The following is a 26,347-nucleotide window of genomic DNA, read 5'->3' as shown; positions in this document are numbered from 1 at the left end:
TGGCTGCTTAGAAATTAAGTGTTAACGAGCAGTTGGACAGGTGTACCTAATAAAGTGGCCGGTGAGTGTATATATCTGCTGGTAATGGGCTTATAGGATTGTAGCCTTTACATATTCTCTAAGCTCTTGAATTGAATGATAAATTGCTAAAAATTGGAATATTATAGGAAAACTTGGTTTGTATTTGTGGAGAAATTGAGATCAGGAAAAGGGAGAAGTAAGAGGTGTGTGTGTGTGTGTGTGTGTGTGTCATACCAAGAGTAAAGAATGCAGCCAAACAGGAGAATTGTTCCAAAAGCGGTGACAATCTTCTTGTCGCCCTCCGTTCCAGCGTTAAAGGGAAACACACACACGGTTGTGTTCACACCATTTCTTTCCACCACTAGTCAGAAAGAATGTGCAGACAGAGATGGATGAGACCAAAGAAGGAGTAGAGGGAGTTTTATAGGGAGAAGGGAGGTTGCAAAAGAAGAAAACACCAACAGCCTCACTAACAGTACAGTTGGTACTTGAGTGTTACTTAGGTGGCACGTGCTGGTTTTAAATATTTATGGTAAGATTATCTTCACAATAGTATCTCAGCATACACTATTATCTTGACAGCTACTGTGAAAATATGAGTGCTGTAGGGTTGGAAAAAGTACCTAAGAGTCTACAGAGTAATTTGTTTTAAGAATTACAACTTTCTCTAAACCTTAAAATTAAACATTTTATCTTATCAGAGAGATGTTGATGCCTCTTCTGAGACAGGCCTTGTATGTATTGCGCTTGGTTTGTGTTTCTTACTCTTGAGTGTAACACAACATTTCACAGAACAGATGTGCAAGATTTCTCATCCATTATGATAACATTGAAGACTGTGTCCTCAACTGGAACAAAAACAAAGCTAATAATAATAATAATAATAATAATAATAATACATTTTTGTTTTGGCTTCTGAGCTAGAGGTGTCCCCCTTTACTTAAAGTGTCTGTTTTATTGTCTCAATTATTATTGGTTTACTTAAAAAAGATGACTTACCAACATTTATTATTAATATATATTTATATTGATTATGTTTCCATTTCTTAGTGTGACAGTGTGCAGCTGTGTGAATGCCAGCTTGGTACACTGACTTTATAAATCTTTCTTACACAGAGTCATGTTTTGCATGGTGTTGGCTGCAGAATTAAGCATTAATTAGCCTAACCCATAACTCGATAGGAATAATACCAGTTGATCTAAGCTGATACCCAACTATGTCTCTAACTACTTTGTGGAGATGGGTGTCTTTTCACACTCACTCTCTTTTGGTTTGCTGGAGAAGGCTGAGAAGGTGAGGTACATGACGTACACACTGATGACTCCAGGCTGCAGCAGACCTGATGTTGGCTGCACTGCAGGGTCACAAAGGTGAATTGTTAGAATAATTTGATTATCAAGAATAGACACTTTTACTTGTAAACAAGAAGACAGTTTCCACAATACAGAATCGTACAGAAAATGTCTAACTGGAAGCTCTCTACATCTGCTTATTTATACAAAGTGGATGTTAATACTAAGTCATAACAATGTTGATGTTGTCAGTTTATCTCATTCGGTCTGGGAATCTCCTCCGCCTGCTCTGCCCTCAGAAACATCCTGTGCCTTTCACAAGGACAGACGATGGCGCCATTGTTATCTTGTTTAGAGTGATCAGCATAATATGGGATTTTTATGCAAACAGTTTTAATAATAATCAGAGAAAAGTATGTATCATAATTTTTCTAACATGAATAAAGGATGTAATTATCACTGGCTAAACTGAGATTCCTGACTTTAAGTGTTGTAGAAACAGTCTTACTTATCGCTACTTTGTGAGAGTTATGTGTCGCTATTTGTGAATTACTCTTTGTGGTAAGCCAGGCAGCTGTCTACAAAAATCATCTAAATGCAGATGCTTTTATTTTAATTTGTATTACACAGTCAAATGAGCTTGTAAGTACAGGTCCTTACATTTCTGTATGCATGGGGAGATGGCCAACAGGGAGACAATGAAGCACAGGCTGCCGTTGATTCCCAGGAAGATCTTGTTAAGTAAACAGGCCTCGGGGTCGGTGTAGAACACACCCATGAACACCAAGGCTGCAACCGCACCACTGAACAGCATCAGAGTTACTAAGGCCAAAGCTGCGTACCACAGGCGATTATACTTCGCTCCTGAATTCCTGCAGACCAAAAAGGGAGAGGGAAGGAGAGACAGAAAAACAGACAGCAGTCAGGAAAAAACACGTCATGAACAAGAGATTGAGTGAACAGGGGAAAAAAACTAATAAAGTGGACACAAGCGCGTTTGGCCTAAAGAAAAAGTCAGAGAAAGAGAAAGTTATGTTTGGTGGCGAGTTATATTCTTCACCCTGAGGATATAATAAGACAAGTTTATGGTTGCTTTAGTGTTTTCACATTCATTTTACTGGTTTACTGCATTCATTGGTTGCCAAACCATCAAACGTTTTTGAAACAATATGCTGTGGTATTTGTGATTCTGAGTGGGAAAGGAAGGGGAAACACACACACTCCTACACCATATGAATCCTGTGAATCTGCAGTGTCGGTCGGCCTGCTGCCAAACCTCCCCACAAAAACACCAAGCCACATGCACCATGCACAGGAGAATCAACCCCACCCTCCCAGTTTGTCAAGATCAAATAAAAAGCATTGCAGGGCTTCTATTCACAGAGTGGTCATGCTTACGTAGACGAGCCGGGACAAGAGAAAGGAGCACAGTGAAGACAGGTCGCTCTCACCAGTTTGTGTTCCATCTATGTGCAAACTCCACCAACATCAAGAGCTGGATCAGCAGGAAAATGAACCCGCCAAATGCTCCTATGTAGCGCCACACTGGCATAAAAACAGAAGAAGAGACAGGGAAATTGTTTTAGAGATGAGAAGACCTAACAGTGGATATCTGGGACCTGTACCTGCTGCACACAGATTACACTCAAACTACAGAAAAGATGGCCGGGTAAATTGAAAAGATTATGTGGAAGGTGGTGTATTTAAGTTTGTTTGGAAAATGTTGAAAGAACAAAAGAAAACTGCAATATTTGGTAATTCCTGTTTCCAACATTTTGCCACCACTGAGGTGGATATACTAATGATGTGAATATATGACTATGTATTGTAAATATCATCTTTAAAAAAGAATTAGCTAATATTGAGTGTCCTCTCTTTACCTTCCAGAAAGGTTTCCTGACCCGGGATGAAGAAGCCACCAGCGCAGCAGGCCACCAGCACAATAAACTTCAGCAACCAGAACCTGATGTTTAAACCACAACATTGAGGGTTGTACATTGAAAAATCAATACACAAAATGGAAATCAAATACAAAACTATGTCTCCTGACAAAACAGCCTCAGTTTGGGAATTTTGATGGATAGTGTGAAAGACATAGTTCAAGACATATAGCATAAGGAATCCAAAAATACTCAGAAAGAAACACTAAAGGATAAGATCTGGTGTTCAAGAGAACAGGTGCCTGTGTTTATGTTCAGGAAACTATTTAGAGAGCACATGCTGTGTTACAGGATAATGTTTTTTTTACCGTTTACACTCTGAGATACTTAACGGTTCTAACTATTGCCAGTAGGACGGAAAGAGGAACAAGGCCTTCTTACCCGTTATGCACCGCCGCCCTGCAGCCTGTGCTGTTGTTGACTCGTATGGTGAAGAAAGCCAAAAATAAGAAGAAGCAGGACATGCCGAAGCACACCTTGTAGACGGCAGAGTAGCCAACCAGAGTTTGGCAGTTCTCCCCTGCATTCATCTTCTCACACAACTCCTTGTAGAAGGGGATCTGATTGGCAAAATCACAAACCCAAAACACAGATTAGATCATTATGGTGTTGACCACCACCACCTCTGCTCATGTTTGTCTAGTACACGGCCTCAGAGAAAAGGCTGTATGGCATCTATTCTGTAATGTCACACTTCTAAAGGCACAAAAAGAGAGAACAGGCAGCAACAACAACTCCTCTTTCTCTCCATGAAGCCCTCTTTCATCCCTCGTTCTCTACAGGCTGTTAGAGGGGCCTTACAACTAACTGTCAGTGTACACAAACAAAAGACGCAGATGAATAAATTAACCCCCTTTTGTCGGCAAGTCAGAAGGAAAGAGTGAAAAGCAGAGAGAGCATGAGCAAGAGAGAAAGATTGGGAGATCTGTCTTAAAATAAATTTCCCCAAATTTATTTTGACCTACAGTGAGCTGCCTAAGAAAGAAGAAGGCAAACGGGAGTCAGAAAACTAGCTAAGGACTTTGCTGTGGCCTTCAACAAGAAATTGGAAGTGCTTCGGTGGCTCAGTGCCAACAGAAGAGATGGCCTTTGAAATAATCGTCACAAATTGGAGGCTCAAATATCTGTTCCCTTCTCTGATGCCCCCATGGCTGTGTGAATCAAGTCAAATACATGAGCTGCTTTTCAAAAAGCAGTCATCTTTTGAGAGAACTACAGATATTTACTTTTAGATAATAAATGCTTTGACTTGGCTTTACTGGTTATTGGCAGAGTAACTTGGTTCTGGAGGTTATACACATGGGTGAGATGCCAGTGGATTGAGTTGTTATCACCTCAGTGTGTAGCACAGTCCAGAGCCAGATCACAACATAGAGTAAAAAGCCCATTTTTGGAGCTTTTGTCTCATGTTGAGGACCTTTTTAGCATGTCCATGGTGTCGTTATTAAGAAAGAAGGGGGCCGGCTGTTTCAGACAGCTGTAAATCTCTTGAGAAAAGACCAGCACTCTCATACGCACAATGGCTGCTCTCTTAGCCGGGACTTCCCACTGGGCTCAGTGTGTGACTGGCAGTGTTCATGTATACGTGTATATATGTGTGCGTGTAACTCAGCAGGCTTTACGTGGGGCTATCAGAGGCCATTATGTGCCTGGATGGGTCTTTTACAGGGTTGTCCTGTCACAAGGAAGCAGACAGTTGGGAATCGTTTTAATACAGTACAGTAGACATGGCTTGAAAGAGAAAAGAAATAACCTCAGATGATTGGTGGAAAAATATCTCTGTCTTCAAATAGCTCTCTCTAGAGTAAGCTTGCAGTCATGCCATAGTTACAGAGTCAGCTGACGTTATTCTTCCTAGTCCAGTGAATGCTGAACTGGATTGTACCAACCGTATGGTACCTTTCAAACAGGGACATAATTTCTCAAGCTCAGATATGATAAGATGCTGTACGTGTATAAGTCCAAATTTTCTTCAGAATAAAGTTTGTTTTATCTTATATTCAGCTATCAATATTGACTTAGACAAAACAGTAGGCAGGATGAGAAGGAGAAGTATCACTACAGCCGGACTCCCTCGGATATTGTAGTAGTGGCCAAATAAAAAGTCAGTCTGGTAATAATCAGCATTATGATGATTAAAAAAGGTAACATGAGGAAAAAAACACATGAAGGCAGTGAAGGTCAAAGGAGAGAGCAGAAGGCCTCCTGTGCGTCTTCTCCCAACTTCAGAGGTTAGGTGGGTGATTAAAAACAAAAGGCTACCAGCCTGATCTCTTGCCTACTTACTGCTGTGAAATTACACATGGGATCTGCAGGTGAAATAGTGGGATGTCTACTTTGCCTGTAGCAGTGTTATAAATCTTCAATGTTGCCTGTTAGCAATGACAAGTTAACACTGGTACAGTCTCTGAAATGTTATTCTGTTTACACCACAGAGCTAAACACAAAGTCTGGCTTACCTGAAAATGTAACAAAATGTGTGTGGGGAGAGTGTGTAACCTACAAATACGTTCTCGTTCCCTTTCAGTTCTGCAGCGTATCAGCATGCGTTTCTGCATATGGCATTCAACTGTCTAACGACCCTCAGACCTAACTTCTGCGAGGTAAAGTCTGGGGAGAGAGTCTATACGTAGCGGGAGGCCAAATGCTGTAGAAGGTCCCAGTAATGCGTCACCTTTTAAAAAACCAAGAAGTCAGCAGGCATGTTGCTACCTAGAAAACTGCATGACTTCATGACATTATCATCTGAGCAGATATCATGATTTAATACCAGTTCTACATCACTAAACTTAGGAGGCACTTGGCTGTTAGTCTTTTAGGACAGAGTTTCAGAACCACTGCACTCCCTCTCAATTGCACATGACGCTATGGAACATAGATGTGGGCTTTGATTTTTCTTCTCTGTCCTGTCTTTTTCTCTCTGTCTTCTTACAATTAACATTTCCAATCATAGACAATTCAAACTCTTCAACATGTGTAAATGCTGTGGGAGAGTGATACTGTGCTGTGTGTTATTTATGTACTTATGTACTTACATGGTCTCTCAACTCCTGCTCCACAGTGGGGGACATCATGATGACACAGATGATGGTGACCAGCAGGAAGTAGAGGGCATACATGAAGCGGGTCCCTGTGGACTGTTTGATCTTGGGGCAGCAGTTACAGCAGCACGAGCAGGCCGCTGAACCGCAGCAGCAGGCCAGCTGCACAGACATCAATGGAGAAAAGAGAGCGAGGGGTGGAAAAAACATTACCATATCAGTTTCAGAATTGTATGCACCGTTATAAGCCATCTGATATGATATACGGTATTTACAAGGCACTCTGATAAGGGAGGACCAGGGTTTGTGTGTGCATGTTGCAGCCACATGTGTCAGCTACAGGAAGGGGAAAATCCCCCAAGATTACCACATATGTTTGGTTGAAAAAGTTAAACATACATTGATGGCAACAAAAGGTTTGTAAGAGTAAAACTATAGAGAACAGTAAGCAGTGACCAAAAGATAAAAATAGAAATACACAAGGAAAAAAAATAATAATCTGAATCCAGTATGAAATTAAAACAACATACCACTTCTATCCTCATTTCAGTTAAGGCAAACAAAGAAGAAGAAGAAGAAGAAGAAGAAGAAGAAAAATAGGGAAACTCAGAGGAGCAACAGGGGAAGGGTTTTTCTTTCAGGATGGACAGCCATGCAATGTACACATATGAACAGAAATAGCAGTAGATTATTACTACCGTTGGTTAAACCTTTAAAGCCCAAACCAACAAACTGCAAGTACTTTAAGGCTGTGTCTACAATCTCCTCTTTCATTCAGTTCAATGTTACAATATCTAAATACATAGTGACTGTTGCACATAATGCTATGACCATATAATTTAAAAAAAAAACATTGATATACAGTATTTAAATACATATTTATTTATTTTAACATTGTTAAAAAGGTTGCAGCAGAAATGTTATGTGCAGTAGTCTCTGGTGCCTTCTGGTACATGTTTATCTTTCAAGAGCTTCTGTTTTCAGAATCCCGGAGCAGATAATACTGCAGGTAATAATAATGCCAGAATACACAATTATGGCAATTTACTGGACAAGGGGAAACTCATAAAAGAAAACAAATCCCCCCCCCCCTCTCGTCCTGCACAGAGGCCGCTCTGACTTGATATAGACAGTGAAGTCTGAAAACACACACTCACTTGCTTATACAGAGAGGCCTTCTCCGTTTCTTCTGACAGGCCCTCATACAAGGGGACATTCTCGTAAAGACAGGCCCTGTGTTCTATTTAGGAAAGAGGAGGCTCTATAATTATACAGTATAGCGTCTTTCTGTAGCTTCCCCGCCCTGCTTCACACTTTAAGTCTCCTATTCCTCAGCCTGCAGAACCCCCACTGCTGTCGTAAGAGGAGAACTTCTGTTTTGGTCTACAATCGAGGCTACATTGGTGGTGCACTGCTGGAGGGCTTACACAAACAATTTTTCTTTAATGGTTCTCCCCTATGGGATGCAACACATACTTTACTAGTGATAATGATAAAGGAAAGGTGCTGTGGATTAAATGCCAAGACTGGTCTGTCCATGGCTGAGTCTTTTGGAGGTTCAGTGAAACTTACTTCTAGGTATTACAGCCAAGCTGAGGAATTCTGTCAAATCTCTGGGAATACAAATTTATTTTATTGTGTATGCAAGAGAAAGACACTTACAGCAAAATGTGCAGGTTCTGAGTTGTTCTGTCTGTCAAGAAACCATCTCACATACCAACTTGACCTTCCCATTATTTAGAAAAAATATCACCCTCAATAACCGCTTCTAACTACCTTGGCTTTGCTATCTAGCCAGCTCAAGGTGAAAAAATGGTAAGCCTTATTACAAGTATCTGTTGCTAGGCTTCTCAGAGCAAACACATTCACTTTCTCATAATACTTTTCTTGCCTACAGGAATCTCAGTAAATCTCACATCTTTTTGCACGTGCAATCTTATCTTTGTTGTATCCATTTTTCTGTTGTACATGTTTTTTTATATTTCAAAAACAGCAATGAATAGGGACGACTGATCTGGATTTTTTGACCAATACGCTCTGCCGATTTTCTTGAGCCAATATTTGGAGGCGATACGGCTTTTGCTCCCTCAGTTTAGATCATAAAGATGTAAACCCTGCCACACTGGATTTGTTTTCGGAATCTTCTCTGCCATTTCTTTAAAAATAATAAACAAAAACAAAGATCAGTGTCACTTCTGCAATCATGTTACATTCATATCGCCTAAATTGTGTGCAATGGCATCGTATGGATGGGTGCACTGCATATGGTTAACTGTGCAAGGGTAAAAGGCTTTCATCAACATCTACAACATATTATAAGACACATATAATCAGGTCATCAAAAATTGTCCTTTGTCAACACATTTAAATATTTTAAGAAATCGAGAAACCTGAAAAGTAGCCATTTAAACAAAGTGCTTGATTTGTAATTTAAGTCATGGTGCTAGTGGTGGAGGGGCAGTGCATGGTCTCCACGTGAACTGCAGCCTCTCCATCAACACAGAGCTGCCTGTGGACACCGTGTGTATCGGCGAACGCAGCTGCAGATACAAACCAAATATCAGCACAATATATTGGCCGTCCGATAACATCGGTCTAACACTAGTACCGAAGAGGGCAAACAAGCATTTCACTGAACAATGTAGACATATACTAAGTACGTGACAAATGAAAACCTAGGAATCTTAAACCGTTATGTCATCATTTAACTAAAGGGAGAACCAACTGCCACATGCCACAAACAAATTGTGCATGCACCTGTTAAAATTATGTAATGTTTTTTAAGATTTTGGGGCATTTTTTGCCTTTTTTCCTATATTATAGGGTATAGTCAGGACAGACATGAGCAGAGGGTAAAGGCACAAGGGGAATGACAAGCAACAAAGGTCCCAGGCCACACTTAAAGGAGGACATTGCAATTGGTCTGTGAGTGTGTCAGGGTCTGTTATCTGGCCAGGGTGTGCTGATGTAGTAAAGCCAGTGTGCAGCATTGTCTGATGTGTTGCGTTCCGCTCCAGATGTCACTAATGTGCGGTATGCTGCAGACTCGTGGATCCACACAGGCACATGGTCAGGAACAAGACACTTCTCTAGCCACATGGCTCTGCCTCCCTGCGCTCTCTGTCCAGAGGTTTCCCTGCCAGTCTTTTCTAGATAGACTTAATTGTTTTTAGCCTGGAGCTGAAGAATGGTTACCAATAGCCTTGCCTTTTTGGTATGAGCTTTGTGGTGTCTATTTGCTAGTTCTCTAAACAGATTACCATGTGAAACCAAACTCATTTATGTTTCCACCCAGTTCTCTCCAACAGTGGAGAAAATCAGTGCTGTCTGTTGCTCTTGTTACAGAAGGTAGAAATGAAAAAAATCAAGAACAAAACACATACGTAGGTCCGACCGATAAAGGATTATTTAGACCAATATAAATATTTGGTTATTTAAAAATCCAATATGCCGATATTTATTTAAAAAAACAAAACAGAAACACGTTACAAAACATAAGACTTCCCTTACATTAGTTATTAGTAGTCATTAATGAGTTCTCACTAAAATAATATGATAATAATTTGTTTTATTGTCACAACAGAACAGAGGAACATCAAACTATATTAATTTTCTGATAAATAAAAAGTATAAAAATGCAAACTTAAAATATGAAACTTAAAGTCGTTTCAACAAAAACTCATTAATAAAAACAATTTTAAAATCAGTGTTGCCATCAGGGACGTTGTAGAGCACCCCCTGGTGGACAAACTATGCAACACTCATAACATGGTATACAATCCGCTTTATTTTTTAAATATTCATTTATCAGAATCATTTATTGGCCATTATAAATGCCGATACACATAGATTGGGAAATGCCTAATATTGGCCCGCAGATATATCGGTCGGGCTCTAGTGTGGAGCACCAGGGTAGCATTGTAATTAAGAAATCCATCCTTCTTTAGAGGATCTGGGTTCAAGGACTGGTGATGGTACGTGTCAGTGAAACCCTCCCAACTCCAGTAGTTTATTCAAGCATGAGTGGGAATAGGTAAACATCCAAATACAAGGTTTACATACTTTTGCTTTTCCAATATGAAAAAAAAAATACAAATAAATAAGCCAAAACATACATGTGACCTCCTCATGCTATCTGGATATGGGTTGTGAGCAACAAACATAAAAATGTCTTTTATGTCAGATCAAACAAAGAATAAGGCTGTTTTATTCTTAATCAGGACTCAAGAATGGTGTGTCAGTATCCCCTTGGCGCGGACAATTAGCTCATTCACACAATTTACCAATGCCTGAAATACCACAGATGAATGTAAGACAAAAATGCTGCCTCCAAGGCTGCATGTGCATATTTCTGCTTTTATGTATACACAGACATCTAGCCTTGACTTCAAACCCAGTTTATATACAGTATGTGGTCCCTGGTTTCCATTTATACACACAGCTTACCAGTATAAGCCGTTTCTTTTGTCTCGGCTACACCCACATGTGTTTCTGAATGGCCGATTAATTAACCACAACCGACTGAAAGTAAGAAGGAAAAAAAACAGGATGATTTAAGATGTGAGGGTGTTTAGACTTCATTAGTTAGAGGGTGTTTCACCAGCCGACTGCACACAGTGAGGTGGCCCACAGCAAAATGCAGCAGTACTGATGGACCGTAGGGGAGCCAGGAGAGGGGGATGTTGCCAGGGATTCCACCATACACAGGTACAAAGAGTATCCATGGTAACCAACGCTGACCCTACCCACTTAATGGGCCATCCACCCCCTCCTCCACTGCCCGCCTGACCCACCAGCATGTCGACAGGTGGTTGGCGTGTCTGCAGTGAGTGTACACCCCTTCTTCAATATCAACCCCCCACTAGCTTGTCATAATGCTTTAGCCATAGCGGCCTAAATATGAATAATACATGTTACAGCAAACATGGCACTTTAACCACTAGCTAGCTATACTGGTATAGCTTTTTCAGACCTCGAATAAGCCAAGATTCTCACAACCCTCAATGAAGGCACCAAGCCTCACTACACTGTGATTGCAGTACTCTTGAGGGACAAAGACTTGTCTTTTTCTCACTCTCACTGAAGCTCTGTTTCACTCTTCGTCTCATTTCCTCCGTCCTCCCCCACCCTGTTACTCAGAGGCTTATTGTTGTCTTCTCTAGTGCTTCTTCCTCTTATTTTCTCCTTTATTCCCTTTCTTTGTTATCATAGCTGCCCTTTACCCTAAAATGCTCTCCCCCGGCTCCAGCTGTTGTAGGGTCTGGAGAAAGACGATATTGCTCAAAGCACGCGCACGCACACGTGCGCACGCGCACGCACACGTGCGCACGCGCACGCACACACACACACACACACACACACACACACACACACACACCAGCTTTACGTAAAGAGGATGGACAGGGCGTATTACTGTGGAAACCCACATGAAATGAAACCAAGTGACATTCAAAATGAAGTGTTTGCATAGACAGTTACTCTGTATGAACATGGATTGCTCAAGAAGAACTGTGACCTAGTAGACCCACAGCAGGATTTAATCAACTAATGTGACAAAGTCCTACATGTAGACCACATCTGTGAGCCGTTTATCTGAGCATTGATGCTAATTACCATGTTTTTTCCCTGTTCACTTATCTTCCACCCTTTTATCCTCAACCCAGTAGTGATGAAAAGCATTGCAGAATTTAACAAACAGGAAACGGCAAGGGTAGCCTAAATCAGACTCACAGTACTTGGCACATAATCACACAAACACAACTGCTTATGCAATACAAACAGACCAGTCGCAAAAATAGGTCACTCACTATGTCACAGAGCCAGTTAACAGTTTTCTCCTTAAACAAATCAACCAGCCAAGCAGATGTGTCAACAATGTATCCACAGGTTGGGAATTGAGGCCATCTGACAAAATCTGGATGGAATACTTACTTAAAAAAGTATTGGTATTAGAGGTGGAATTTGTGACTGGAGTTTTTGGCACCAGACCACAGAGACAATCGGTTCCTGATGTGGCTGACACGGATTTCCCCTCCCAACATTTTATCAGAAGGAAAAACTTTCATCAGCTGACTTGAGATGTTGACTCAATGTCTATCAATACTGACAAAGAAGCACATTTCCGTAGGAATATATGGCAGACAAATAGAAACATGACTCACAACTGAGATAACCACTGTCAAAACAATTTGACTGGAAGAATGTGGCATAGGTTTTACTTAACGAGTATAAACCTCAAGTACATTCATATTTATTTCCTGTCTTAGTTTTCTTTAGTAGCTACAGTCTGCCTTACATAATGTAGACTATGCTGTATGCCGGCTGCTTTAAAGCTGAGGGAACTCCTTTTTAGTTAGAGCTTAGTGATAGCAGCCAGTGGATAAAGCTGACCACAATGAATCATGACAGACCAACGGTTCAGACGAAACTGTAGACACACCCTTTATGTCAACTTACAACAATGTATAGGGTTGAATGGAGTAAGGAGAAACCAGCAGAATGCAAAAAGAGGGAAATGTGAAACAAAAAACCTTGAAACAATAAGACACAAGCAGAAGTGTTCTCACACACAAGTAAGGTTGGCCCAAGCTCCAGACCAGAGCAAGACTCATTCCATTTCCCCATGTTGTGACTGACAAGTCTACTATTGTCCATATAGCTAGGCAGCTGTATACACACAGCAAAAATGTATCACTGCTCTGTTTCCCACACAAAGGGAGGGCTTCTTTGTTTCTATCTTGGCAAATACAGCCCCTAGCTACAACCAACAGAGTGAAACTCCAATAGGCAGAAAAGAAACAAAACTTAGGTACAGTAAAGAGCTGAAAAACAGGGCAGAAATGAAACAATCCTGTGCAGACAAAACAGTCAGTCACAAAAAGGACCAAAGGAAACAAGAACGAGAAGATAGTCAAAATATAAGGCAATATCAGATCAACAGGCACAGGCCTGTTTCACTTCCAACTGTTTTGTTTACTAGTGTGATGCTTCTGTTACGCAGAGTTGCACACAGCACAGATGTGCTTTATAGCCACAACATAGCTCAACTGATACTATAGGCACCATGCAAAGAGTTGGCTGGCATTTCACAGGGTTACATCCGCACCTTCATCCCTTACACAAAAATACTAAATTACACAGACAAGACATGGGAATCTCTGAAAAGTAGGAGGTTTCTTAAGAAAGACAGACAAAAGGGATGAAAGATCGCCAATGGTGGTATCCCTGTGGGAAAACAACCTCCTGCTGCTGCTGACCTCAGTAAAATTCCTGAGGAGAAGCTGTAAATAGCAGACATGTCTGACATGGACAGAGTTGGCCAGTAATTCTAATCCTATCAATGACCCAGAAATGTATGCTGGCAGGGACTGCTGCAGATGTTTGGGGGCCGTACTAAAGCGATAGTTTTACAGGTAAAGGGATTTTAAAGCTCATCAAAACCTGTTTTTAGGATTCCTTGTCCCTCTGTGATGTGACCCCAGCAACAAGCAGTCAAACCGCCATCTGATGTGACAGATGTCTGTTTGTGGAAGTATTGCTGGTGAACATTTAAAGTTAGTTTTAACAACATTTATCGGTATGGAAATCACAATACAGTCAGCTGACATTCTTAAGAATTGGGGAACTCTTTTTACAGGAAATACAATGTAACACTTAACCTGTGTCAATCATAGAATGAATATTACAAACCACAACCAATAATTGACAACACTGCCTACCAATTCATGTTTTTGGTTATTTTGCATCACCTTGATATAGAAAAGACAGCCAAAATTGTTTGGTTATTAATGCACCGTTAAAAAAAAAAAAAAAAAAAAAAAGAGTTGTGCAACGTGAAAACACTAATTTTGCTTGCACAATCCCAGAGGCCAGGGTGTCGGTTCAGAGCTAGATGTCTTCCTAAAAGAATAAATTGCTTTCTGGACCACAGTCTGTAGTGTAGTGTCCTCTCGGCCCTCTAGACTCATGTAGCCTGCCAAAGTGGCCTTTGCCACTGCTGTGCTGCTTGACATACCCATGTGGTTCCTGTCCTGTCCCACACTCACATCCAACGCTTGCAGCACTTTGGACAAAACTCAACACTGAGCTAAAGCCTACCCCCCTATTCCATCACAATATGGCATACATCCCTGATCCCACTGGGAAATTACGAGTGAGCTGCTCCCACACCATGCCTTCTCCTCTCTCCAAGTTTAACCCAAACAACGCCCACTCTCCATAGATTTTCCCCTCCTAGCCAGAGGAAATTAACAGACCACACATCAATTTGGGCTACTCTAAACCTCATGAGGGGCACATTATATGTCCATTCAAAACAAGCTAATTACAGGTTTACACATTCATAAAGATGGCGACAAAACTAAATGGGGTGTCTTTGATAGGGATTAGCACACCACCCCAGCACAGCAACACTAAACTGTTTTTATTGTTTGCCTTTCATTTACTCTTAATCCTTCCCGGTTTCCATCATCCTGTGTTTGAAAGAACAGGAAATAGAAGTGAGCTCCTCATAGATGAGGGATGCGTCTGTGTAATTAAATTCTTGACCAGAGCAGCTCAGCAGTGGTAACCCTGTGGTCAAAAACAATCTCTTGGATGAAAAGACGCTCAGCCTAAAGTAAATCCTCTCTAACTTCACATAGAAACTACTAGCTGAATGTCTTTACAAAGTAATTTTGTGAGTTCATTTTACTTACAGCCCTCAAATAATGCAGGTACACAAACAATATAATAATCACCAACACTTTCATTACTGACTTATTTAAAGATCCTTTTCTCGATTAATCCTTTAATGTAAGAAAAGACAGAAAATACAACAGTCCTAAACCCAAATATATTCAATTTAATATCTGGGAGGACAACAAAAAACCTGAGATTTGTAACTGAAAACTTGGAATTAGTCAATGTTTTGCTTTAACGATTACTTAAAAACTAATTAAGTCAATTAGACTTTAATAATTAATCAATTGTCAAAATTGTTATAATATTCAATCCACACATTACATGATTAATCAACTAACTGTTTCAGCTCTAAAAAAAATTTAAACATACAAATCACAATCACAAAAGATGAAACCATAACGTTTCCATAAAGGGTATTTTTTACTAGGAGAAGAAACGTTAGCTAGAAATCAAATTGGACTGAAGTTTTTTTCAGCTGGTTGAAATAATTGCAAAAGTAGGCCTACAAGAAAACCACATAAGATGCATTTATCTCTACCAAAAAAAACTAGCTAGTTTTAATGAAAACACACGTCTGAGAGCCATCAAACCCCTCTGTAAAAAGACGTTGAAAGACGTTCTTTTGATAGCAGATACAGCCTACTGTACGTTGGCTACTGCTGTGGCTGATATTTTAGCTCGTCTCTGTCTTCCTGTGGATAACGTTACTACATTAAAATCATTTCAGTTACAAATTTGTGTTATTTCCATATTCTTCCAACATTCGCTGACTCGTGTTTGCTGACGGTACACTTCTTGACACAAACGGTAAACATGACTAAAGTCGACGTTACACCTAGCATAACGCTTCATTGTATCGTTTACATCCGCTGAACAACAAAAATTAGCAGTAGCCTAGTAGGCTATTGTTCCTCACCTGCGAGATACAACACGGAGTACACATGTTGTGGGGAGCCAATACATAAAATCCGTTTAAGAATAAGACGAGCTCGCTTTTTCACAGTCGCTTTCTTCTTCTTCTTTCTCCACATGAAATCACCACCACCACAAGGGGAACAACGCGCCTGTCCTCAAACTGCTCAATCCTTCCTCCCTGCGTGCCTGGTTGCTGCGTCGCTGTCTCCCCTCCCTGTCTCCCCCTCCCTGTCTCTCCTCCCTGTCTCCCCCTCCTTGTCTCTCCTCCCACAGCACATCACCAACAAAAAGCCCAACACAAAGCTGTACTGCCAAGGCCATTAAGTCTAATTTTCAAATTCTTAAATAAATTAAATGTATGATGACACACTAACGTTATGGGCCTACTATTTTATTACAGATCGAAGTCAGATGTCCCTAACTCATTTCATTAAAATCACTGCTGAGATCCTTAAATACATTATAGGACCATCAAGGATTATCAGTGGCGATTTTAGACTCTTTTAAGGGGGGCTCAAGCCCCCCTAAATTTCATCTCAGCCCCCCTAAAAATTCAGTTAATGAGAAAAAATAAATGTAGTGCTTCAAGTTAGATATTGCAAACCTGTCTGTTAGTGACAGAGGGCAAACGATGAATTTTGGCTATTCGGAGGTTATGCTGCCTCTAATCTGTCAGAGGGAGAGGAGGAGACGGTTGGGAAGTTTGACGTTTGTAATCCCTAGAGAAGGAGTTGGTAATTTCATGGTGCAGATTAGAACACAAATTGAAACATAAGAAACCGAAATTGCTGAATGTTAAAACGTTGTGTCAAATTGGTAATATACTGTGATTTATAAAGTGTCAGCTTTAGTTCCATCAGTGTTAATAGTGTCAACAAATGTTAGCTGACGTTGTTTAGTAGCTCAGAGATTATTGGCTAATGAAATTATTGATTTAGCAGTTCTGATCCTAGAATCACCCTTGAGGATTACTAAGAGAATGTAAAACAATTTAATGAGAGCTTTTTTCGACTATTATTAAATCAATTGGATTACAGATAGAGCGATCTACAACTATAATAACAATGCCCCTCAAAATGTTACAACTTGACACCTATTGGTAGGTGGTACTTTTCTTATGGCTTTCAAGTTTGGCTCACATAAATGAATTATGTCATTAAAGTCATCCACTCTTTACGTGGAGCAGTTGTATTTTTTTTTGCATTGAGATAAAATTATTCAAACATCTGTAGTAACCACCATTATCAAAGGTCATTGGTAATGTAAGAGCCTAAATTATGTTATTCTGTCAAATTCCCAAGAAGATAAAGTCTGTTTGGCATTATGTTACAGTATTGGGTGGTTAAGTGCCCAGCCCACATGGAAAACACCAGAAAATAGTTTTGGTGGAACATTTGTCACACATGACCTCTTACATGAACATGTCTTCTGTCCCAGGTTCTTCAAAGGAAATCTGCCACAAAAAAGTACCCTGCGTACAACACAGCTCAGTTTTTTGTATAATCATTCAGAAATGAACATTTTACCAAAAGGTATAGTCCCTAATTAAATTATGACCAATATTAAACAAACCTCTTTGTTTGTTCTTTATTTTTAATCTTGCTCAAATCACATAACGTTGTCAGGGAGACCTGTACACCTGCCGGTTTTATAGCTTGTGGTGTACCTTAACTGTACAATACGTGTGCACACAGAGATCTTAGTCTTTTGGTTAATTTTGGTTTTAAATAAGGCTCTGCACTGTATTACTCATGCCAAGGTCTTAATCATCCCACTGCAGACTATCCCACATGCTTATTTAGCTGATTATGACTATTCTACAAAGCCTGTGCTCCTGTTCTGTAACAGCATGTAGGCAACAGGGTGTTGCCCAAAGACTGGCTTTTCTGACCAATGAAATGGCCTTTGCTGATAAGTATAACTTTGCTGCTGTTTGCTAAACCTATCATCTGACCCAGTCACCGCAACACACACACACACAGTCATTGTGTCCTCTCTCAGGGCTGTATTGTGGACATGTATATACAGTGGTGCCCGTACGTTTACATGCCCATGCTTAAGTTGACTAAAAAGAGGAATTATAAAAAAATAAAATTAAAAAATTAAAAACACGCTTTGGAAATTGATCTTAATGCCTTAATTAAAAAATGAGGTAAAATCCAACCTTTAAGGACATTTCATTCATAGATAGAGATTGGCATGGTTTTATTTCAGTTAGACTAATAGCCGGTTTGATTTGCATTGAGAGATGATTTTATGGAAAGTATCTCATGCCAATCTCTATTTATGGTGAAGTCTATTATTGATATGGGGCTATTTTTATTCCAAAGGCCAAGGGAACTTTATCAGAATGCATAGTATCCTGATCCATGAAACAACTGGCCTTCAATAATAAAAATGTGCCTGCCTCAATGGGAATTTAACATACGGGTATGTTAAACTTCTTCGCCCTGTATTTTAAGGAAGAACATTTATTTATTTACAATACATTGTTCATTCACAAAGAAATTTGGTGTCCTAAAAGGTTCGATTTTACCTATTTTTTTAATTAAGGTATTAAGATAAATTTCCAAAACATGATTTTTTTATTACTCTATTTAGTCAACTTAAGCATGGGCATGTTAACTTATGACCACAACTGTATAAACACAAATTACACAGGGGGCCTTCTTTCTGAAATTAGGAACAATGACCTCAAATCCCCCCAAAAAACAGTCAAGTATATGCATTTATGTCTGGGACTTCTTTTTTAGATCAAATGAATCAGACATGCCTTAACAGAAATTGAAGCATGATCTTATTTTGAACATGGAAGACGATGACATTTAACATATAGAAAATATAAGTTGCCACTGGCATTTTGTAAAGAATAGAAAATTAATGATTCAATTAATCATCATTAATGATAATTGATTCAATATAAAGCAAGTTTGTTTTTTATCTGGGACCTATTCTTCCTCTTCCACTGTCTATTCTTTTTAATCTGATCCTGTTTGACAGAAAACCAAAAGGGAAGCAGCTAAGGCCTGCCAGAGCATCAGGCCCCTGACATGTCTGACTGGGTTGGATCACAGTATTGTTGACGAGAAAAGACACAGAGGGAACGATATAGTGGCACATTGTTGCATGACAGTGTCAAGACTAGCGTCACCCTGTCTGCCCTAAAGAGACAAGGCTTTTCTCTTACTCGCACACTGGTATTAAATCAGTTCATAGAAATATAGTAGTCAGCTCAACCTACCAAAGGAGAAATATATTTTTTTTAAATAATATAGCTCTGTTGAATACTTGACTCTGAGTGGCCAATCATGGCATTATGGTCTTTTTTTTTGCTATGTAAAGCAGATCATTGTTTGTATAGCCTGGTTTAAGACCCCACTGTGTCTTGCGTCATCCTGCCAGGGTTCTATGCATGTGCACCATTCAATAACATTCACCGTACATGAAATAAATCAGGCATGTTTGTTTGGTTGGTTGTTCTTATTTTCAGTCACATAAAAATAAATATTCCAACAGGCACCCAGAGCTTAGGCATCATTGTTACAATGAAGAAAGACCAAAGCCAACGCTATTGACTTGGGTTGTACATCCGTTGATGGGATGCTACACACAGCAGCACGTTGGACAGGTAGAGCAAAACTTAGATACAATTCTCATCTGACTTAACATCTAAAACCTCTAAATTGTCCTAAAGTCAACTACATCTGAGCCTTTTTGCCTCCGCTGGACATCTTTTTTTTCCCCATTCCAGAAGACGATTGTGAGCAAAGCCGGGTAGCTGACCCACGCGATGGCGTGAAAATGGTGATCATCTGATTAACCCGGTCTCATCTGGTCAGAAAATGAGCTTCTTCTTCATGATAGCTGAAAATACAAAAGCTGTTGTTACAAAACATTAGAAAAAGAACACTTCAAACAAGTAACAATACAGCCAAACACTGTATCTACACTACAGTATGTGCAGCAATCTGCTAACCACTTAAGTTTTGTCTACTGAAGGTACTTGGAAATTATCTCTGTAGATATACTGTAGCATAGCGTATAGTCAACCCAGATATTTTCCAAACCACAGAAGGAGCTGGAAAAGCATTGAACCTCCCAGTAACACCAAGGTCCTCCTTCAGTAAAACATACCCTGTACCACAATCCACTGAACTGTGTGTGCGTGTGTGTGTGTGTGTGTGTGTGTGTGTGTGTCTGTGTGTGTGTGTTTGAGTGTGTTCTACTAAGCTATTTTCTGAATATCTAACTGCAGTTAAATGTGAAGGCAACACCCTTTGAATTGCTAGGTTCAATCAAGTGCTATTTTAGATTTATGACCGTAGTGTGCATAACGATGCGAACACAGAGTTGCTTCACTGGGCTAAAATGCTACAACATGCTTCATTCAAGTTTGGTCTGAGTGTGATGTTCTTAAAATGGCCAGCCCCTTTCAAAATATGCATTAAACATTTTGGGGCGGAAACTGTTTACACCACCACTTGAACTTGTTTTACCATCATTATATTGGCCTGCGTTATTTGATTGGTTATGTAAAAGGTAAAAGTGCTACTTTGTGGATATAAATAGAAACTATATGTGTTGATTACCTGTCTCTGGACCCTCGAGTTTCCTCTTGAGGCAGATTGTTTCCTTCTCCCTCAGAGCCTCGGCTGCACAGTTGGGTCGGGGGAGTTGGGGACCAGGAGTGGGAGCAGGCCGATTACCGAAGTACTTCATCGTCAGAGCCTGGAGAACAACAGAACACAGTGTCATCAACAATCACTGTTACCTGCAAAAATGTCTGCAGGCATACTGCAAGAATGTCTGTACGTAAGGTCTGGTAATGTTTATGTCTATCAATGTCACCTTAGTCTGGTGTTTTCAAGCTGTTTCCAAGAATGGAAAAACTTGCCATTGATGGTTTTATTATTTGTAGCTTAATTGTTGTTTCTTTCTTTTAGTTTTGCTTTTATGTAATAAAGAAACTTTCTGCTATGTGAACAATCTGCTTTCTTTTACAATCAGCTATGGAAAATAGAAAAAGTCAAAATAAATCATTAAATGTAAGACACTTCAAAATCATTTTTAGACTTTCAGGCAAGCTGTGGTTTTCAGTGTCTGCACACACTGAACCATGCATGACTCTGATAATATAAAAATGAGAATAGCTACTGTGCTTTAGTGGTGTACTACCTGTGTTGCTGTGGTCCTCGTCAGGGGGTTAAAGGTGAAGAAGCTCTGTAGCAGCTCTAGTAAGTCGTCTCCAGCTGCACTAAATATATGTTCCAGAGGTGTGCCAGGGAATATTTTGAAAGACACATAGTCTGGTAGACTACTCATACCCTGCAGACATATATGACAAACAAATTACACAAGGACCTTCACATGTAAGCAGAGTAAAAACATCCATCACTGGGGAGATAACAGCTACCAACAGGCCATGTTGCTTCTGTGGGCGTCCCAAGAGCTTCAAAGATCTTAGTTAGCTGGTCAAGGTCGGAGTCTCCAGCAAGGAATGGTATCTACAGCAAAAAAGACAGGCAGAGACATTAGCAAGGTTACACAAATAAAAGCATTCCCTGTTACTGTATGAACATCTCTTTGAAGTGAGGTTTGTGTACCCGAAGGAGTAACTCTGCCAAGATGCATCCCACTGCCCACATGTCGACACCCACGCCGTACATCCTGGCACCAAACAGGAGCTCAGGGGAGCGGTACCACCTAAAAGGATCAATAAACAGGGTTACATTTTATCAAACAGGCATACAGTACGTCACTTTTCTAGTTTAACTAGAACAGTTAGGAAACCTTGAGGTTTTTTTTTTTGCCCAAGAGAAGATGAGATTTCCATGGGACATTTATATTTAAAGCATGTGTTGTCGCACACATCAGTCACAAATGTATCTTCTCATGACTTTTTTAAAGATTATTTTTTGGGCATTTTAGGCCTTTATTTGACAGGATAGATGAAGACATGAAAGCAAAGTGGGGGGGAAAGGGCCGCAGGTTGGAGTCGAACACGTGGCCGCTGAGTCGTGTGAACCTCTACATATGGGTGCCGGCTTTACCAACTGAGATATGCGGGCGCCCATTACAAACTTTTGACTTAATAAAATTAGACACATGAGGATTTATTTATCTCACGTGATTAAGATAAGCTGTTTTCCAATGAGTGTGACAAAAACAAAGGGGAATGTGCAGATAAGTCTAAGTTTTGTATTATTAATACAATAAGCACGGACCTGGTAACAACTTGATGTGTGTAGACTCTGTTGGGGCTGCCAAATGCTTTGGCCAAACCAAAATCAGCCAACTTCAACACTCCGTTGCCATCTAACAGCAGATTATTGGGCTTCAGATCCTGGACACACAAAATAATGAATGTGAGTAGTGAAAATGTGAGTTATTGACTATATGTGTATATATTTGTGTACAGTGTGTGTGTGTGTGTGTGTGTGTGTGTGTGTGTGTGTGTGTGGAGCATCAGTGCTTTTACCCTGTGGAGGACCCAGTGTTGGTGCATATACTCTAATCCCTGTAGAGTCATGAGGATGTAGGCTTTGATGTTGGCCGGAGTCAGGACTAGGCTAGTGTCTTTGATGATCACCTTAAAACAAAAATAAAAAAAGACAAAAGGGGTTTAAGTAAAGCCGGATATCTGACAACTAATAATCTACATCCATTACCTAATGGTTTTACAGGTCTCCGGGCTTCACAGTCAAAAACAAATTACACTTATTAGAACAGATAAGAGACTTAAAGACAACTGAGATGTCTCTCTGAAGAAGTAGACACAGCTGCAGCCAAGCTAAACAGCATTCAACCTCTCACCCCAAATGTCTATTGTTCCAGCAGCTCCAGAAACACTGACTTTAGTACCCTGCTACGTAATTTAATTTGCAATAAAACCATTGAACATCTGTGGTTGATAAACTCACACAGCTAAATCTAACTATGTGGCCTAAAAATAGTCTTTTAGCATCCATTATAATATGAGCATCATATTTCATCCTCATGTCTTTCTGCTGCCTGTGAACCACTAATGGCATCAATTCAATGTGAGAGCCAAGAGCCGAGTGTTATTGATTTTTTTAAAGTGTATTTATCTTGTTTTGCATCGTTCTATTAAAGTCTAATGCATGGGTGGTGGCCGACCATCTGGAGCCTTGTATGCTAAAAAAAAACAGAAGAAGAAAACTATAAAAGCCCCAGTGACCTTGCACAACCACTTAATAGTTAGATGAGAGCACTCATGCCGCTGCTATCTTTGCGATCCTACTTATATTTTCTGTGCTACTCTGTATGTCATCTAACCTTACACCTCTCAATCATAATCTCTTAATTTATTAGTTAGTTTTTTGGCCTTCTTAGCCGTATACAGATTGGAAGCGGAACAAAGCAGCAAACTATCACAGTTGCCAAACAAAGTAGATATTTGTGAGAAAAGGAACATACTAATGTAACCCCGCTTTTAAACGCTCTCTCCCTGGTCCATAATAAGGGTGAGGTAATAAAGACTGAAATTTCCACCTGGTGGCCCACTAATGAATTGCATCATTGTGTTCTTTCACAACCATAAATGAGTGATGCAAATCTCCATACTGAGACAGAGTATATGGACAATACACATACGTACAATATGATGTGTGATGATTCAAAAAAATATATTAATCATTGAGGTTGCAGTTTGTAGAAAGAAAATAGACCAACCAGTAAAACATTTTCAAATCTATAATTTGCTGATATTGAAAAACATTATGAAAAATGTATTTAGTTGGTCTATCCCTAGAAAGACACAGATGGGCTGAAAGAGAACTGTCTTACCTCCAGATCTGTTTCCATGAAATCAAACACCAGGCTGATGTTGGATTTGTGTCCAAAGGCATCCAGCAGCTAAAAACACACAGCAGATGAAATGTTAATGCTCAGTTCAAATTAGGAGAATACGTACAATTTAGAAAGTTCCTTCTTTTTTCCCATTGGTACCATTAACACATTAGCCCTAAAAACCTCTAAAGCTCATTATCAAAAGATATAGCTACTCTGGATGGCATTGCCCTGGCCTCCAGCACCCCCTTAAGGAATCTCTGAGTTATCTTTGATCAGGATATATCCTTTAATACTCACATAAAACAAACTTCAAGGACTGCCTTATTTTACCTGTTTAATAGCAAAAAATAGGCACATCCTCAAAAAGATGCAGAAAACAAGTCCATGCATTTGCTACTTCAAGGTCTAAAATATTAAAACTCTCCAATATCAGGTTGCTCCAAAAAGTCTCTACGGACTTTCCAGTGGATCCAGAATGCTGCGGCATGACTACTATTACAAACTAGGAAAAAAATAAAATCTTTCCCCCGTATTAGCTTCTCTGTGCTGATTTTAGATCCAGAACTGAATATCAAACCCACTTCACCAACAGAGCTATTACACAGCTTGGTTAAAAAAAGTCTGGTTAATTTATCAGCTGTGGCAAGAATTCTGAAAAAAATGGAGTAAGGTCCTGTCCTCCAATCCATTTCAGGCATTTTAAAAGACCTACATCACCCAGTTGTGGTTGTATTCGCTATAATAACCGCCTCACTCTACATTACCCCTTACATATACAGTATACATATCCTAAAGAGCTCATAGTACTCTTCTACCCCACTAGAACCCTGCAATCCCAGAACGCAGAGTTACTTGAGGTTCCTTGAGTCCTCAAAAGTAGAATGTGAGCCAAAGCCTTTAGCTACCCAGCTCTTCTCTTGTGGAACAAGCTCCCAATATTGGTTTGAGAGGCGGACAACATCCCCACATTTGAGAGTAATCTTAAAACTCTCCTCTTTGATACAGTTTATAGTAAGGGGGTTAGGGTTAGGGTTAGGCTAACCCTAACCCGTTACAGCGTTACCATGGACCAAGGGTTAGTTATGCTGCTAGATGTTTAGATTCCCGGGGACTACCTACGACACACTGAATATCTCTCTCCTCTCCTCTCTCCATTTGTGTGCATTCATGTCCCGTTGCTGCATGTTGCTAACTTAGCTTCTTCCTTCGAGTCCTTGTGCTTAATCACCTTACAGATTGTGGCTGCATCTGCTGCTATGGTCCTGCTTGACGCCCACTACTACTACTACTACTATTACTATCATCATCATCATTATTAACATTAGTCATGGTCAATTCTCTTTACTGTTAATGCCGATGGTTTATTATGAGATTCCATTTCACTCACTGCTATAATTGCTATGGACGTCCACCAACAGCCAGGTTCTGTCCGAGGTTAAAGGAAGTCTGTCTTTGCCACTGTCACACCAAATGCATGTCCTTAGGGGATTGGTTGTGTCCTTGTAAATGATAGAGTGTGGTCTGGACCTTCTCTAGCCGTAAAGTGTCCTGTTTCTGTTGTGATTTGATACTATAATTAAAATCTAATTTAATTAATTAGAAGTTACAAACATAATGATTTTTACCCACCCCAATGATATTTGGATGATGCAGTTCTTGCAGCAGTTTGATCTCACGAAGAGCGGTCCTATTAATACCTATAGATAAGAAATTGTTATATATATTAGTCATTAACAGGTAGATGACAATGGACTGGACTGTGTGGTATAAACTGGAAGTCAGCATTTACCATCTTTAGCCTCAGTTCTGTGGCCAACCTTAATCTTCCAGAAAAAAAGACAACAATTTGGTGGTAAATATCAGGGTAGCACACAAATGCTAACAGATGTCCAAACTTAAGCTGATTTATTCTACCTTTTTAATGGCAACTATGGTATCATTCGTTTTGTCCCTGGCTTTGTACACTGTGGCGAACTAGAGAAGAGAAACAGAGAGCAATTAGTACAGGAATAAGCCACCAATTAGGTTTTTTTCACCCTCACTGCTGCTGTAAGGACAATAGCATGGACTAGCAAGTCTTTGTTGACATTAACAACCAGCTAACGCTTGTTAGCTTGCCAACATGCTTCCTTTAAATCAAGCCAGAACCTGCAAGAGGAAGAAAGTAGAGAGATATAAAGACCCAAATATCTTTTTTTGTCTCCACTTACCTGACCCTCTCCGAGGAAGTCAAGTTTCTCGTATCGTTTAGTTCTGGATTTTACATCATGCGCCATGGTTAGCTAACTGTCAGTTTCATCAGGAGCCACTTCCTGTCTTGTTAAAGGTCCGTCCGTTCTTTTTCCGGGTTAGAAGAGGTGTTTTATTAGCCGACACCGCCACCTACCGGTTCAACACTGAGAAGGCTAAAGCAACTTGTAAAACAGGTTTATATAAACAATAAGAACACGATTTAAATTTACAGTTTATTGTTTTGTACTATTTTCTATTTTGAATGTCGTGCCACAATTGGTAACTGTGTAATTTTATGAAGGGTAAGTTTCCCTTATAAACTTTGCAATTATTACTTTATTATTACAGAAACATGGAACTACTAATGTTACTACAACTACTACTACTACTACTACTACTACTACTATGATA

The 26,347-nt window shown here is 39.9% G+C and overlaps 2 protein-coding genes across 2 annotated transcripts in view; both read right to left on the bottom strand.

The window, feature by feature from the left end:
• Nucleotides 1-16,134, bottom strand: part of serinc5 (serine incorporator 5) — a 21,382-nt gene extending 5,248 nt beyond the window's left edge. The window contains exons 1-8 of the mRNA XM_034872562.1: nucleotides 15,894-16,134; nucleotides 6,290-6,457; nucleotides 3,636-3,814; nucleotides 3,195-3,277; nucleotides 2,766-2,859; nucleotides 1,975-2,186; nucleotides 1,284-1,376; nucleotides 256-382 (exon numbers count right to left, since the gene is read on the bottom strand). Coding sequence (XP_034728453.1) covers nucleotides 256-382; nucleotides 1,284-1,376; nucleotides 1,975-2,186; nucleotides 2,766-2,859; nucleotides 3,195-3,277; nucleotides 3,636-3,814; nucleotides 6,290-6,457; nucleotides 15,894-15,920 — 983 coding nt within the window. The 5' untranslated portion in view covers nucleotides 15,921-16,134. The remainder of the gene's footprint in view (nucleotides 1-255; nucleotides 383-1,283; nucleotides 1,377-1,974; nucleotides 2,187-2,765; nucleotides 2,860-3,194; nucleotides 3,278-3,635; nucleotides 3,815-6,289; nucleotides 6,458-15,893) is intronic.
• Nucleotides 16,135-19,139: 3,005 nt separating this feature from the next.
• Nucleotides 19,140-26,140, bottom strand: cdk7 (cyclin-dependent kinase 7). The gene is made up of 12 exons (XM_034872598.1): nucleotides 25,915-26,140; nucleotides 25,619-25,678; nucleotides 25,494-25,527; nucleotides 25,334-25,401; nucleotides 23,699-23,767; nucleotides 22,371-22,481; nucleotides 22,117-22,235; nucleotides 21,496-21,595; nucleotides 21,310-21,396; nucleotides 21,068-21,217; nucleotides 20,482-20,620; nucleotides 19,140-19,756 (listed from the first exon to the last, which is right to left on the bottom strand). Exons 1-12 carry the CDS (start codon nucleotides 25,978-25,980, stop codon nucleotides 19,728-19,730), a joined length of 1,032 nt encoding a protein of 343 aa, XP_034728489.1. The 5' UTR covers nucleotides 25,981-26,140; the 3' UTR covers nucleotides 19,140-19,727.
• Between the last annotated feature and the right edge of the window lie 207 nt (nucleotides 26,141-26,347).

This window comes from Etheostoma cragini, chromosome 5 (genome assembly GCF_013103735.1).
Source record: "Etheostoma cragini isolate CJK2018 chromosome 5, CSU_Ecrag_1.0, whole genome shotgun sequence".
NCBI classification, from domain to species: Eukaryota; Metazoa; Chordata; class Actinopteri; order Perciformes; family Percidae; genus Etheostoma; species Etheostoma cragini.
The sequence above is the reverse complement of the archived record's forward strand: the minus strand, read 5'-3'. Positions and strand labels throughout refer to the sequence as shown.

Coding starts and splice junctions, on each gene's coding strand:
- cdk7 (XM_034872598.1), bottom strand. CDS start 25,980: ATGGCGCATGATGTAAAATCCAGAACTAAACGATACGAGAAACTTGAC. Junction 25,679..25,914: donor ACTTCCTCGGAGAGGGTCAG/GTAAGTGGAGAC, acceptor TCTCTTCTCTAG/TTCGCCACAGTGTACAAAGC. Junction 20,621..21,067: donor CGAGGACCACAGCAACACAG/GTAGTACACCAC, acceptor GTTGTTCTCCAG/GCTCTGACGATGAAGTACTT.